A 13,796-nucleotide genomic window follows, 5' to 3' on the forward strand; every position below is an offset into this window, starting at 1 on the left:
GCGGAATTCGTGGGCTGTTCCCCGAGGCACGAGCAGCAGGGGGAGAGGCAGCAACGAAGCTCAACAAAGACACAGGAAGTCCGCAGCTGATTGGCTCCGCCGGGTCACGTGGTCCTGGCTAACGTAAGGTTGATGTAAATCAGTGGCGTCCAAGCGTGAAACCATGCAGGTTTTCACTCCAGTCAAACACCACAGCGGCTCGTTGCACTAATAAACCCCAACTTCTGTTATTGTTTTGTATCATTATCTTCAGTTCTCCGTGTTTGTCTTCTTCTACTTCTATATTCTGCTGCTTTATGGCCCAATTTCCCCTCTGGGATCGTTAAAGTTTCATCTAAACTAATAGAATATAATTCAACCGGACCCAAGTAATGAAATGAGCTGCTGTAGTGTTGGAATTTGAATCTCTTGGCTTTCCATGGCACATAATTGGAGACCACTGAAATAAAGGCAAAATAAGTGTCTAGTTTATACTGAATTAGTATTAGCCTACATAGTGAATTGGTATTTTGATGTCAGTTTTTTAGGTTAAGGCGCCATTCACCCATGCATTATGTCTAATGAATCCAATTTCTATTCTAAATTTCCCCTCATTATGCTTTTTTTTCCTGCCTCATTTCCTGTTTTCGTGTGTATCGCCATTACATTAGTTTAGATTGGATGAATCTTTAATGATCTCCATGGAGAAATTGGGTCATTGCAGCGACAGAGAATAGGACATAGATAAGAATAGAGGAAATACAGAGTACTGAAGATGAAGCAACACATAATTTCAACAAAATGACAATAATACAACAGATACAGCGTCTTTGTTGACAGATTTACAGGTTAACAGATAGTTTTGGGTTACAGTTAACAGCATGTACGCAGGGTTTGCATGGTTTCATATGTATTTTTACACTGCTGAATAGCCTTAACAGTCTGGTGGTAGGAAATGGTAGCAGAGAACTGTCAGCCACAGTGTTTTGTTAGTGAGGTTTGAAGGCCTTTCGAAATAGCAGCTAGACCATGTGACGCTAAAACTGAACTTGGGCAGCATACTAACCATTTTGTCCACCAGCCACAGCGGCTTGTTAAGTCCTAAATGAATTATTCATTATTTTATCATCCAACTAGATGTTTTTAGGACAAAACAGGACTCCAAATGGTGGTTGTTTACCTGTCAAAGTGTCAGGTAGAGTCGACTCTCCCCAGCCAGATCTGACTGGTATTTGTTGTCTGCTGTTGGTTTCCTGCTCTGCTAGCTGGCCACAGTAATATATTTGCATATGGTTTTACATGGCCACCCAGTGGCTGGCATTAAGTTTTCAGCTTATCTGCCAAGAGCGGGTGAACTTAATAACCTGCCAAGAATATTTTTTACCAGCCGTTACGTAATATCTGTGTACCGGTGGTGGATGAGTTGAGTTACCCCCCCCCCCCCCCCCCCCCCATATGTGAAGCGCTTTGAGTGCCTTGAAAAGCGCTATATAAATGTAATCAATTATTATTATTATTATTATTATTATTATTATTATTACATAAACCTTACCTGTTTTCAAAGCTGTTTTGTATGTAGAATCAGGTTCTGTGTGTTAATTTAAAACATGTTCGCTCACTTAAACAACAGATCAAGTCTGTAATTCATCACAAAATGGAATTCAAATTTCAGGAGATCATTTTGACCTCTGACCTCCCTGTGGAGATGGGAGATAGATAACATAAGATCAACTTTATTGTCATCCCATCTGTATACAAAGCGGAGCGTGTAGAGGAACAAAATGGCGTTCCACCTGGTCCCCGGTGCCACAAATGCACGACAGTGTGACACCCAGACGACACAGTGCAAAACGAGACAAAACGATAAACGACAGGCAACACGGTGCAATAAACAAGACAAACACGCAGAGGGAATTTCCCCGGCGCGGGACGGGTGGAGTGTGTTCCCGCGTGCTGCCTCCTCTGTCCGGCGGGCGTCTCTCGTCTTAGCTAGCGTCTCTGTGCTGGACGCTGCTGTCGCTATGCAACGCTGACAAACCTCACTCTTCTACTGAGAGAGTGAGATGTGGGAAAGATTTGTGCCTTCTTGTGAACGCTAACGCACAACTGAGCGTCCTTTCTGTTGAATATGACATGGAGAAAGGGCAGTGATTCATCAGCATCGTTTTTTTTCCCTCTCTTACTGTCTCTTCTGTCCTTTTCTTTCTCTCTTTCTCTTTCTCTGACTGATGATTTCTCCTTTTTCCTCTTTCTCTTGATTTTGCTGTCCCTTTCTCTTCTTGCTATCTTTTTATTCTCTCTCTCTCTCTAGTTGCTTTATTATAAGTACATTTCTGTGTAGCCAAAGCGAATGGATGAAAAAGATAATCAATAAAAGATTAAAAGACTTTAAATAAAATAGTAACTCCTCTCTGTCTCCTCCTGTCTCTCTCCCACTTGTTGGCCTTGTGCAGTCAGACGGGTGTTTTTAGTCCAGACTGGATCGGACCGGACCGGGTGCTGGATCAGGACCAGACAATCCTGGAGCGCTGCGGACGCGAGCTCGGTAACCGGACTGAACCATAGCGGGCCGGGAGGAGGAAGAGGAGGAGGAGGAGGAGGAGGAAGAGGAGCGAAGGAGGAGGAAGAGGAGCGGAGGAGGAGGAGGAGTCATGTCGGGCCGGTGGCGTGAGGACGATGACGAGGAGTACAGGGTGGGAGGAGGAGGAGGAGGAAGAGGAGGGTCCAGGTCCAAACCCAGGTTCTCCTTCACAGAGATCAAACTGCTGCTGGAGGAGGTGAAGAGGAACAGATTCATCATCCTCAGTGAGTAGGAGGGACGCTGTGTGTGTGTGTGTGTGTGTGTGTGTGTGTGTGTGTGTGTGTGTGTCTACCTGTTGTACTATGTAGCGGGTCCAGTAGTATAGCAACTTGTAGCTGATGGCTTGTGTGTGTGTGAGTCATTGCGATAACAGTTCTGATCCAGATACTTGAACAAATAACACACGCTCCAATGGTAGAATAGAATAAAAAAGCTTCTATTGCAGTGTGCAATAAAAGAGCTTGAGGACATGAAGTCATATTCGTCATATTGTCGTTATCAAACATCGTGTCCTGACTGTAAAACCCCAAAATTTATTCATTGTATGTCCGTTGTATCATTGTATCTATACAGTATATTTTTATTGAAACCAAAGCCATGTTGTACAGCGTCCAGCTGCGACATCTGCTGGCCAAAACTGAAATTGCGACCAAGAAGAAGCATTTTATTTTGGGGAGCGTCACTTCAAGGGAGTAAAATTAATTGTTGTAACTTTAGCTAACGTTAAAGACATAATATCAGCTTATCCTGTTTAAAACATTGGTATTTAACTCTGTTGAACAGACGATATTCAAATTATGGCCTCCATGCTTTTGCGAGCCGTGCCTTTGCTCTGCCTTCCTCCCTGCATTTACTGCTGCACTTTATTAACCTGCAAGTAAGCTGATACAAATGAGACTTTGCCAGTGCAATGCAAAGTAATTAAATATATTACTGTTGCATATTAAAGAGAAATGGCAGATAGAAAGCATCAAGTGTGTGCATAATGTATTTAGTTTAGTCTGCCACTGCCACCTTTACTAGCACATTTCCTGCAATCCAATAAAAAAAAAACAGATGAACATTATCAATCAAAGCAGGAGGAAAATCTTGGACTGGAGCACATAGCAGTGGCACTACAGTAAAGTCAGATCTGATTGGTCAAAGATGCCTTCCTGCTGTGCTGATATTTCCCATAAAGCCCGGCTTGGCTGCGCCTCGCTGTCACACCCATCATCCAGGTGAAGAACGCCCCCGAGGCTTTCATGGCTCTTATACAAAGACTACCAGCGCATGTGTGCCAGCTGAAAAGTTCACTTCAAAGTAGTGAACATAAAAAATAAGAGAAAACAAGACACATTGCTAACTGGCTCCCTGGCTAATACAAGAGTTGGCAGAGCGACCAGTAAAGCACAGCTAGCCGTGCATTGTGGGAATTATCAGCACAGTTGGAGTTTCCTCTTTGACCAATCAGATTGCTTGGCTGAAGCTATTATTAGATGGCTGCAGCAGTCTAGGTGCTGTGTAGGAAATGTGTGCAGATTTCCACCAGCAGGGGGAGAGAGAGAGTCAGATTCACTATCTGGACTGACAAAACTGTCACTGCTTCTTCAGAAATATTAAGATTATGACCCGGACTGATGTGTTTCACCAGCGCCAAGTCATACTGTACATGTAGAACAGTGCTGTGGTTTCACTTACAGATAGTGCCTCTCATCTTGACGCCTGTGTGATCCTAACAATAATCATCTTCCTCTTTTCTCCTCTCTCTCTCCCTCTCCTTCCCTCCCTCCCTCCCTGTCTGTCTACAGAGAAGTTTAACCACGGTGTTTCTGCTGAGACCAAGAAACAGACCTGGGCTGAAATCACAGAGCAGATCAACGATCTGGGAGAGAATCGCAGAGAGGTTTGTTAACAGGATTGTTATTATCATCGTTATTATTATTATAAGTAATAGTAGTGGTTGTGTTAGCAGGAATCTAATACTGGTAAATTTTGGCAGTCTGGTACTCTACCAGCCACTTTGTCCTATACTAAAATAGTGAAAATGGTGGTGAAGTTTTGTATTTACTAGACAGAATAGTTACTTTCCCGCCAGGAGGAGAAGCAGCAGCAGCAGTAGTAGAAACAGAGATAGTAATAGTAGTAGTAGCAGTAGTATTGAATTTCCCCAAGGGGATCAATAAAGTGCTATCTTATCTTATCTTAGTAGAAACAGTGGTGGTAGTAGTGGCTAAATGTAAAGGCTGGGTATCCTCTCTCTCTCTCTGTCTCTCTCAGGTGCGTCAGATCATGAAGAAGTGGGCGGACCTGAAGTGTGACGGGAAGCGGCGCATGGTGGCCCTCAGGGGCCCCAACGGCTCCAGCCTGAGGAAGAAGAACCTGGGGCCCGTGGAGAGGATGGTCCACAAGATACTACTGATGAGTCCTGGAGGAGGTAAACAGAGGGGGGGGGGAGGGGGGCATCAGCCATTTTTCCAATTTCAGTGTCTCAGCAAGTTTCATCAAGGTAAATCCAATATTTTTCAGTTAGATTGCTAAATAGAATGAAATAGAAGACACTGAAATTAATGTGAAAAATGGAAAGAAAGTGTCCTATCAGAGTGTGAATCTACATTACATTTTTAAGACCTCTGGAAAGACTTGAAGGCAATATTTAACAGTATTCACAGACTTTTGAGGCCTTGAATATAGGCGGTCAAATTCAAGACGTTGTATGACTTTTTCACCCTGAATTTGTTTCCAAATGCCTGGTCTGAAATAGTAGCTGGAGTTGTCGATGTTGCTTCTGAGAAGTAAAGTCAGCAAACTAAAGTTCAGGTCAGGAAAGTTGTTGTTCAGCTCCATTGGAAGTCCGGCCTGCGCAGCTAAGGAGACGACTGCTGACGTTTCTTCCGCTTAGATTTGTTGTCAACGCGCCCTCTGCTGGTCAGATGGCCGCATTGCACCAGAAGTCAAATTAGTCAATTCGTTTTTTTCTGTTTGTTTTTCAGTTCCTTGATTTTTCGATTTGGCGCTAAAGGAAAAGACTTTGGTAGCTGCTAAAAAATTCCCTAGGCAGGAAAAACCCTGGAGTGGATGTACAGAGAGGAACGTGCACAAAATATTACTGATGACAACCGGATGAGATTAAAGACAACCACAGGTTCTGTCCAGTCCCACGGCATGTCCATGCTGCTGAGTTACAGTTGATGAATACAAGAAGGGGATTGTGGGAGTAAGTTAAGAAGATATTGAGTTAAGGTTACATTTTCACAATAATGCTTTAACTTCCTTGTATTGATTTAGATATATGATTTAGATGTATTGGAGAGCTGCACACAGGCAAGAAAGATGCAAGTAGCTCTGTATTGAAGCAAGTGACACGATTTTGGCCTGAATCTATTGGTGTGATGGTAAAATAGGGTCCAGGTGGAAATTGGCCTTGAGTCGTCATTTCCCTCATAGTGTGATTAGAAATTTGCTTCTTTGCACCTTCCTCTGAGTTTCACATCCATGTCCCCATGTCAGAGGGGTCAGAGGTCATGGGGCAGTGCAGCCGGAGCAGGAGAGGGGTCAGTGCCTCGCTCACTGGGTGGACAGGGATCAAACCTGTGACTTGCTGGTTAGAGAGAGAGAGAGAGAGAGAGAGAGAGAGAGAGAGAGAGAGAGAGAGAGAGAGAGAGAGAGAGAGAGAGAGAGAGAGAGAGAGAGAGAGAGAGAGAGAGAGAGAGAGAGAGAGAGAGAGAGAGAGAGAGAGAGAGAGAGAGAGAGAGAGAGAGAGAGAGAGAGAGAGAGAGAGAGAGAGAGAGAGAGAGAGAGAGAGAGGTTCAGTAATAAAACATAGAAGCAAAGTGATAGAAGCAGTGCTAAAGTCTACTAATAAAAAACTAAAACTTAAAAACGCTGAGGGCTTATAAAAGAGAGAGAACATGGAGACGGACCGATAGAAAGTCCCCTTTCCTTCGTCTCTCCTCCGCTAACTGACCGGTTTTCGCGTCTCTGTCCCCAGACGGCGACAGCGATCTGGACTTTGGCGAAGACGTCGGCGACCTGACCAAGCGGCGGCGTAAAGGCCCGCCTCCTCCCCCCTACTCCTACCTCAACATAACGGACACCAACCCCCTCCCCCTGCCTGGAGGAGCCTCCTTCGACCTGTCGCCTCTCTCCTCGCCGGAAAAAGACCTCAGCGGTAAGAAACCAAACCAACCGCTGCCAGCAACGGGGCAGGGAGTGAGGTTTTGTACCAGCCAACCAGATTTGTAGAAGCGTGCAGTATTTATAAGGATGTTTGTTGGCTGGTAGAGCAGACTTACTGCAGCCAGAGGAATTTTTATTTTGTTTTTCCCATCCTGTTGCTGCACCAGTTTTTGGTGAAAGGGAAAAGTTTCAAAATGGTAGACTCTTAAGATTGTTTCTCAGGTTTTATCCACGTTTTCCAGCATTTATGAATGTATATATGCATGTATTAATTTTATATTTGTATACATGTGTGTGTGTGTCTGTTTACATATTTATGAGGACATCAGGGAGTCCACGGTCCGATCCAATCAGAAAAGCACTTTAGATAGATAGAAGATACTTTCACAAATGTTACATAGAAAATGACTTGGTCTGATCTAATCTTAACAAAATATGCTTTCATTCAAGACATAAGGTCTGGGGGGGGGTTACTGTTTTAGAAGTTGCATCAAGTTTGTAGTATTGTAAGAATTACTGGTATCACAGTATTTGAGCCCTGCATGGTGATGTGATGCTGCTGCTGTTTTACAGGCGATCCTTTCCACTCCTCTCCTGACTTCGAGTATGACCTGGCTGAAGACGGAGGTGAGAATCTAGTTTTATACAACAGGCAGGTTCAGCCGAGCGATCTGATTGGTCAGCCGTGTTCCAGCTGTGCCGAAAATCCCCATAAAGCTCAGCTTGCTGTGGGTTGTTTGTTGCTAACTCTAATGGTAACCAGGCAGCTAGTTGGTCATGTTGCTTTTCTCCTGTTTCTTATTGTTGTTTGTTCACTAGTTCTGAGAAAGACAGCACACATGCCTGAGACATAAAACCCCACACTTTAGCCAGTGTTAGTGTTTTTAGGTGGTAAAAAGTGAATCTAGTAACATTGCTAACATGAGGTTTCAAATTTAGATCAGAATCTGAAATAATTCCTAGTTTTTACCTGGAGAAGTGCTAGGGAAACAAATAAGAGCTGAGGCAAAAAAGGTAGAAAAGAGCTATTAATTAACATATAGCTATTATTATTAACATATAGCTAATATATAAACAAAATAAGATTCCTTCTTGCAGTAATATTTTAAAAGATTTCTATAAATATCAAGAAATAACTTTTAAATAGGGATGGGACAATCTCACGATACGATTCGTTTCATCATATGAGGTTCATGATTCAGTACAGCCACGATAAGATGTAATAAATATAAGTTCAGTGACAACAAAGTCTGACTGTGCAGAATTCTGTTTATTTCTGAGACACAGATCTTTCTAGCGATGCCATTGGCTGCTAGAATGTAAACAACAATTTAAAAAATGTCATTACAAAGTGACAATAATAGAATTTGGATGGAGAGCTTGTGAAACGGTGCTTTAAATCTGACGTGTTTTGTGTGTCGTCTTCCAGACCACACCATGGATTTCGACGACGACGACGACGACGACGACTCGATGTTCGCGTACCGCTCGCCGTTCCCCACTCCCACCTCCGTCCCTCTGGACCCTCTGCCTGACGACGCCCTGCTGCGGACCCGGCCCGTCCACACCTACTCCCGCAGCCAGGGCCACGCCTCCTCCAAGCCCCCGCCCCCCGCCGGCCCCGCCCCCTCCACCTCCATCTCAGACCCCGCTGCCGCCGCCGCCTCCTCCTCCGTCGCCCCCCCTGCTCCTCCTCCTCCTCCTCCTCCTCAGTCACAGTCCCCCTCCAACACCAACGCCTCCTCCGCCCCCGCCGCTCCCCCCTCCTCCTCTTCCTCAACATCTTTGGCCGCCAACGATTCTACCTCTCACCCGGCACCCTCCTCTTCCTCAATCCCTCCCCCTCCTCCTCCCTACCCCGCCACTGCATCATCTTCCTCTGTTGCTCCTCCCCCGACCTCCTCCTCTTCCTTCCCCCCTCCTCCTCATCCCTCCCACCTCTCCTCCGCCGCCTCTCACCGAGCTCTCCCCTCCTCGCTCCTCCCCCCGAATCGCCCCTCCGCCTCCTCCTCCTCCTCGGACCCTCTCCCGGCCGGCGCGTCCTCCGGCAGGCCCCAGGACCACGTGGCCCAGCTGGCGTCCCAGAGCCTGCAGCAGCAGCAGGCCGGCCGGCTGCTCCTGGCCTCGGTGTCCCAGTCGCTGGAGACGCTGGCCCAGTCGGTGCAGCTGCTGGTGGAGAGCCAGCAGGAGTTTGTGCAGGAGTCTCTGACGCTGCAGCGCGAGACCATCGACATCCTGAGGGATTTCTCCAACACCGCCCTCGCCATGCTACGGGAGAAGGCCAACAGCGGACAGGCGGCGGCGCTGCAGCGGCCCGCCTCGCAGTTTTGAGAGGCGGAGGTGAACGAACTAGTAGATTTTTTTTAAAAAGAGACGGCGTGGGCGGGATGGGAAGGAGCCACAAGTCGAGCGCAGGTGAAGTTAGCGGCTGCTGAGTCTGCAGATAAGCAGCCGCCAGCTGGCTGCTGGAGACTGGGGGTGTTTGACGTTTTCCAGCCGCTGTGGCCAAGGGACAGAAACACTTTCCTGCCCTGGAGAGGAGACTCAGCTGCACGGCCAAAAGCACACTGGTGGCACAAACACATGTGCGGCTTCAGGCTGTGATCACATAGGAAGCTTTTGATGTGCCTGCACCTTTTTTTTTCAGTTATTTTCTATGGTTTGATAGCGGCCTCTTTGACGCGGTGCGTTTTGTGGCGCTGCCTGGGCTCCAAGCTGAACATGCCTCAACTTTAGGCCCTTGAAAACGACACTATCTGTTGGATGGGATGAGAAACCAGTCGGTGCTCTGTTCTCCAGGAGGAAGTCGTGTGCCGCCAACTCTTCAGAATGGACTGTTCCTCCGCTTCAGGAGCAGCGGAGCGATCGCTGCCTTTTATTTTCAACAACGTTATCCCTTTGTTAGTTCAGGTTTGCTTGATAGGTTACAGGTTGTTGACCAGCTTTGTGTTGCATAACAACCAGAAGATTTGACCTTTTGTTGTCTCTCTTACCAGCGACGCTCGCAGCTGAGCTTTGTGTTTGAGCAGCAGAGAAAAGCTCCTATCTGATCACTGCTTCACACTCACAACACACAAGCGAACCTTTGAAATGCTCCTCATCCGCTGAATTATAAGTTCCACAGGATTCAAACAGCAGAGGCTGAGCATCAAGACTTAAGGACGTTTCAGACTACAGAGTTAAAACTGAACTGCATTAGTTAAAGTGGGAGAGATGTTAAAATGAATTATATTGCCAGTTTCTGGCACAGAGCTGCTGAAGTCACATCATCCCGTTACAGAGGAACACACACACACACACACACACACTCTGACTGGACTGTGCAGTTGTGTGGAGATGTGAGTGTGTCAACACACACACACACACTCATGAAGATACACAAGATGATGGAGGAACGGACTCTTGCCATTGGTTTGATGTTTCTTGCTGAGTGCGCTGGACACTTGGCTTTACTGGATGAGCGACAGTGAAACCAGCAGGAGAGAGAGACTGAAGACAGGAGCTGTAACACGTGAACAGAATATAAAAGTACTAATCCTGAAACTAAACCCCAAAGCCAACTGCATCAGCCACCAGCTAACTGTTCACCTTGATTCACCCTGCAGACCGGCTGAAGCTCCTGCTGCCCTTCACACTGGGAGATTCCCAGTAAGCACCAGTCTGCTGCTGCCTTGCTCAAGGGCAGCTTGGCTGTTCCCTCATCCAGATTCTCCCAGGCAGGATTTAGCTGTGGCTACTACATTTGCGTATTGCAACAAAAACTTCCTTGTTAAAAAGTAATTGTGTTTGGCAGGAGGAAGTTGAAGTTGTTGAGTTTACTGCTGATTTTCTGATCTGCCAGCTACTTGCAGGTGATAAAAAGTTATTTCTCTTGCTTTCCAGAGGGCCAGTTCAAAAAGCAGGATTACTCAGTAATGGTAATAATAATACATTATTATTATCACCATTATACTATTATTATTCTAAGTTGTGCTGTACTTTTCAAAGCAGTACCCAAGTGCTTTAAAGACAGTAAAACCATATGAATAAAAGCCAGTAAGAGTTCTCAAACTAAAAACAGGGTTTCATAACAAATTCTATAAAAGCTTGTCAGTGAAAATGTAAGTGATGTAAAAGATGACACCGAGTCATTTAGCTGCTAAATAAATCAGAAAATAACTCGGGACTTTCATCGGTCGTTGCTGCAGCAAATCTGTAAGAACAATATCCTCAACAAATTTGACAAATTAATCAAAATGAAGAATTCTGTCTAATTCTCAGTCATCTGTCTGACAATAATCCTGCTTGTTAAACGGCCTTCAGGTTTGGTTTCCCAGAATCCTCGGCGCTAAGCTAGGACATTCTGGGTTTCCTTCCTTCTCTATATTTTTCAGCCCAGAAACCCAAATGAAAACACTGTTTTAAAGACTTAAGTGAGTGAGAGAAGAGAATGTGTTGTAAAGACTTGATTAAGTGTGTGTGTGTGTGTGTGTGTGTGTGTGTGGTGTCTGTTCCCCCTGGCGGTCAGAGAAGCCGCCTCAGGTTTGAGTCCTGTTGAAGTGTCCTTGAGCAAGACACTGAACCTGCTCCCTGGTTGTGAGGCAGTCTGGGTACGAGCGTCAGCTGAGAAGCCTGAAATCAAAATGAAAGGATTTTGTTATTGTTGTTTTGTTTTTTTAAATCAGTAGTGATGAGGGGATTCTAATGGAAACGGTTTATTAAACTTAGATTTCTGTCATTGATCAAGGCTGGGTTCAGTTCACTTTCAGATCGGTCTTCACACCAAGCTGACTTTGTTCAAAATTCAAATTTCTGTTGGGCCGACACTCGCAGCCGGCCACTTCCTGTCCCGCTCCCCGGCTGCGCTCGCATGCACAGAGTCAGTCGGCGTTAATAGTGATTGCAGTCGCCGCTCGCCGTGTTTTATTGACATCAGAATGTACCCATAATGCTGTGCGAGACGGTGAAAACCCAATGTGAAAGCAGGAAGATGTTTAATATGGGAGTGAGCCAGGCATCTTCACCAGGTTTCTCAGTATCGCTCTAAACCATTTATGATGGATCCAGAAGTGGATTACCTGAGTACCAGCAGGAGTCTCTGTGCATGTGACCGTCTCTGTCCCAACCATCTGGAAATGGTTTTCAAAATGGCGGTGTGTGTGTGTGTGTGTGTGTGTGTGTTCTCTCTCTCCAGTCACTGACAGTTCTGAAACAGACTCACAAGATCGGTCTCTGGGTTTTAAGTTATTTTCACGATCATGTGTGCGTATATTCAGTGGACAGAGGATTGTTAAAGTCAAAATCTGTGCTGAAAACAGTTATTTATGGAAGTATCATGGGGGGAAGTTATCTTTGGCCACTAGGTGCTGAGTCACTGAGAGATGTGGAGCTGTAAAGATCTGTCCGGCTGGTAAAGTAGTGAAACTGTCGGGTGGAGTTTGGATTCAGGAGACGCTGCGGCCTGCGACAGTGAAAAGTTGTTTTCCTGCCCTGGAAATAACGAACAGTAAGCTTGAGCTAACTCCTGCAGGTCGTCCCTCCAATCCCACAATCTTTTACTTTCAGTTTCATGCGCAGGATTCCTACATATTTCTGGAAACGTATGGGGAAACTAATTTGCGGGTTGCCAGATCTCGATAAGTTTGAAAATTGCACAAAAAGTATGGAAAAATGATCGTTGTACTGTCCTGATAAACACACAACTACACTTTCTCTGTGGTTTTAGATCCCGGTTGTCTCATATTCTGATGTGTGTCACTATGAGGAATAATCTTAATCTGTCTTCACATCAAGAAATGAATGTCTGGAAAGGAAAAAGAACATGTAGGAATCCTGTGTTGCCTGTTGATCCCCAGCAGAACTGTACTTGATTATATTTTAAATGTCATGGTGCTGATAATGAACACGAGATGTTGTGCATTAGAACCTGGGTGACGGCCTCCTCTTCTTCTTCTTCTTCTTCTCTTAATGTGCTTTTCAGTATCTTAGGGACTTTTCCCCACAGTCCAGTCCTGCAGACTGAGCTCTCACACAGACTGACCCGACAGCCTGTACCCCCCCCCCTCTGCTGTCTGCCGGGACGCCGGGCCATGTGACGCGTTTCCTACAACCAAATCCTGAGAATAAAACGACTTTATTATTAAAAAAACTAACTGTTGTGTCACAGTGTTTACTGCAGTGGGGGATTGGGAGAGATGGGACGAAGGGAAAGTCTGTTAGGCTGCGCTCACACTGAGTTTGTGTTAAAACATTTTTCAATAAGATTTATTTAACATTTGTGTTCTTTGTACCACTGGGTTACATTATGTTTTCGGGTTGTCCGTCCCATTCTCCTGAATGCGATATCTCAGGAACGCCTGGAGGGAATTTCTTCAAATTTGGCACAAACGTCCACTTGGACTCAAGGATGAACTGATTAGAATATTGGTGGTCAAAGGTCAAGGTCACTGTGACCTCACAAAAGACGTTTTTGGCCGTAACTCAAGAATTCATACGCTAATTATGACAAAATTTCACACAAATGTCTATAATAGGATAAAATGATGAAGTGATGACATTTTATATCCAAAAGTTCAAAGGTCAGCTTCACTGTGACATCATAATGTTTTGCTCACCACTGTAGCTGAGAAAACCATCTTGGGTCATTCTACAGAAACGGTGGAAGTGCCATCACTTACTTTTGCAGACACCAAAATCCTTTAAGTTGACCTAATAATCACATTAATTATATATGTTCAATAAATGAAGACTGTCCTTGAAATGATAAAACAAAGTTTATTGGCGGAGACATACAACTGCAAGGCGGTTATTTCTAGTTTAAAAGGAAGAAGCTCCTGCACACTGTCCACTTCACAGTTTTACTGGGAACAATGTTCCGGTACAGAGAGCTTCATCAGGTTGTCAGGCCGTTAGTTCAGGTTGTAGGTTAGAAGTCGTTAACGGTGATCTTGTGCCTAACAGCTGGTTTTACAGCAGCTGTTGTGAAGTCTGTAAATCACGATCACTCCTGGATTATTAAACATGAATCCGACCAGGCACAGTCTCACACTTCAGCACCTCCAAGTCTCACGACACAGACAATGAAAAGTTAGTTTCCTGC

At 45.3% G+C, this 13,796-nt stretch overlaps 1 protein-coding gene and 1 long non-coding RNA gene across 2 annotated transcripts; both read left to right on the top strand.

Annotated features, from left to right (window-relative positions):
• Positions 1-2,618: 2,618 nt before the first annotated feature.
• On the top strand, positions 2,619-9,077 carry LOC139920095 (uncharacterized). The gene is made up of 7 exons (XM_078282355.1): positions 2,619-2,784; positions 4,351-4,445; positions 4,820-4,976; positions 6,531-6,710; positions 7,292-7,345; positions 8,148-8,336; positions 8,682-9,077. Exons 1-7 carry the CDS (start codon positions 2,631-2,633, stop codon positions 9,047-9,049), a joined length of 1,197 nt encoding a protein of 398 aa, XP_078138481.1. The 5' UTR covers positions 2,619-2,630; the 3' UTR covers positions 9,050-9,077.
• Positions 9,078-9,597: 520 nt separating this feature from the next.
• LOC144538281 (uncharacterized) lies at positions 9,598-12,849 on the top strand. The gene is made up of 2 exons (XR_013504188.1): positions 9,598-12,203; positions 12,678-12,849. It is a non-coding gene; the product is annotated as an uncharacterized LOC144538281 (long non-coding RNA).
• The last annotated feature ends 947 nt before the right edge of the window (positions 12,850-13,796 follow it).

This window comes from Centroberyx gerrardi, unplaced genomic scaffold, assembly GCF_048128805.1.
Source record: "Centroberyx gerrardi isolate f3 unplaced genomic scaffold, fCenGer3.hap1.cur.20231027 Scaffold_86, whole genome shotgun sequence".
In the NCBI taxonomy this organism is placed as follows: Eukaryota; Metazoa; Chordata; class Actinopteri; order Beryciformes; family Berycidae; genus Centroberyx; species Centroberyx gerrardi.

Coding starts and splice junctions, on each gene's coding strand:
- LOC139920095 (XM_078282355.1), top strand. CDS start 2,631: ATGTCGGGCCGGTGGCGTGAGGACGATGACGAGGAGTACAGGGTGGGA. Junction 7,346..8,147: donor TGACCTGGCTGAAGACGGAG/GTGAGAATCTAG, acceptor GTCGTCTTCCAG/ACCACACCATGGATTTCGAC. Junction 8,337..8,681: donor CAAGCCCCCGCCCCCCGCCG/GCCCCGCCCCCT, acceptor CCTCTCACCGAG/CTCTCCCCTCCTCGCTCCTC.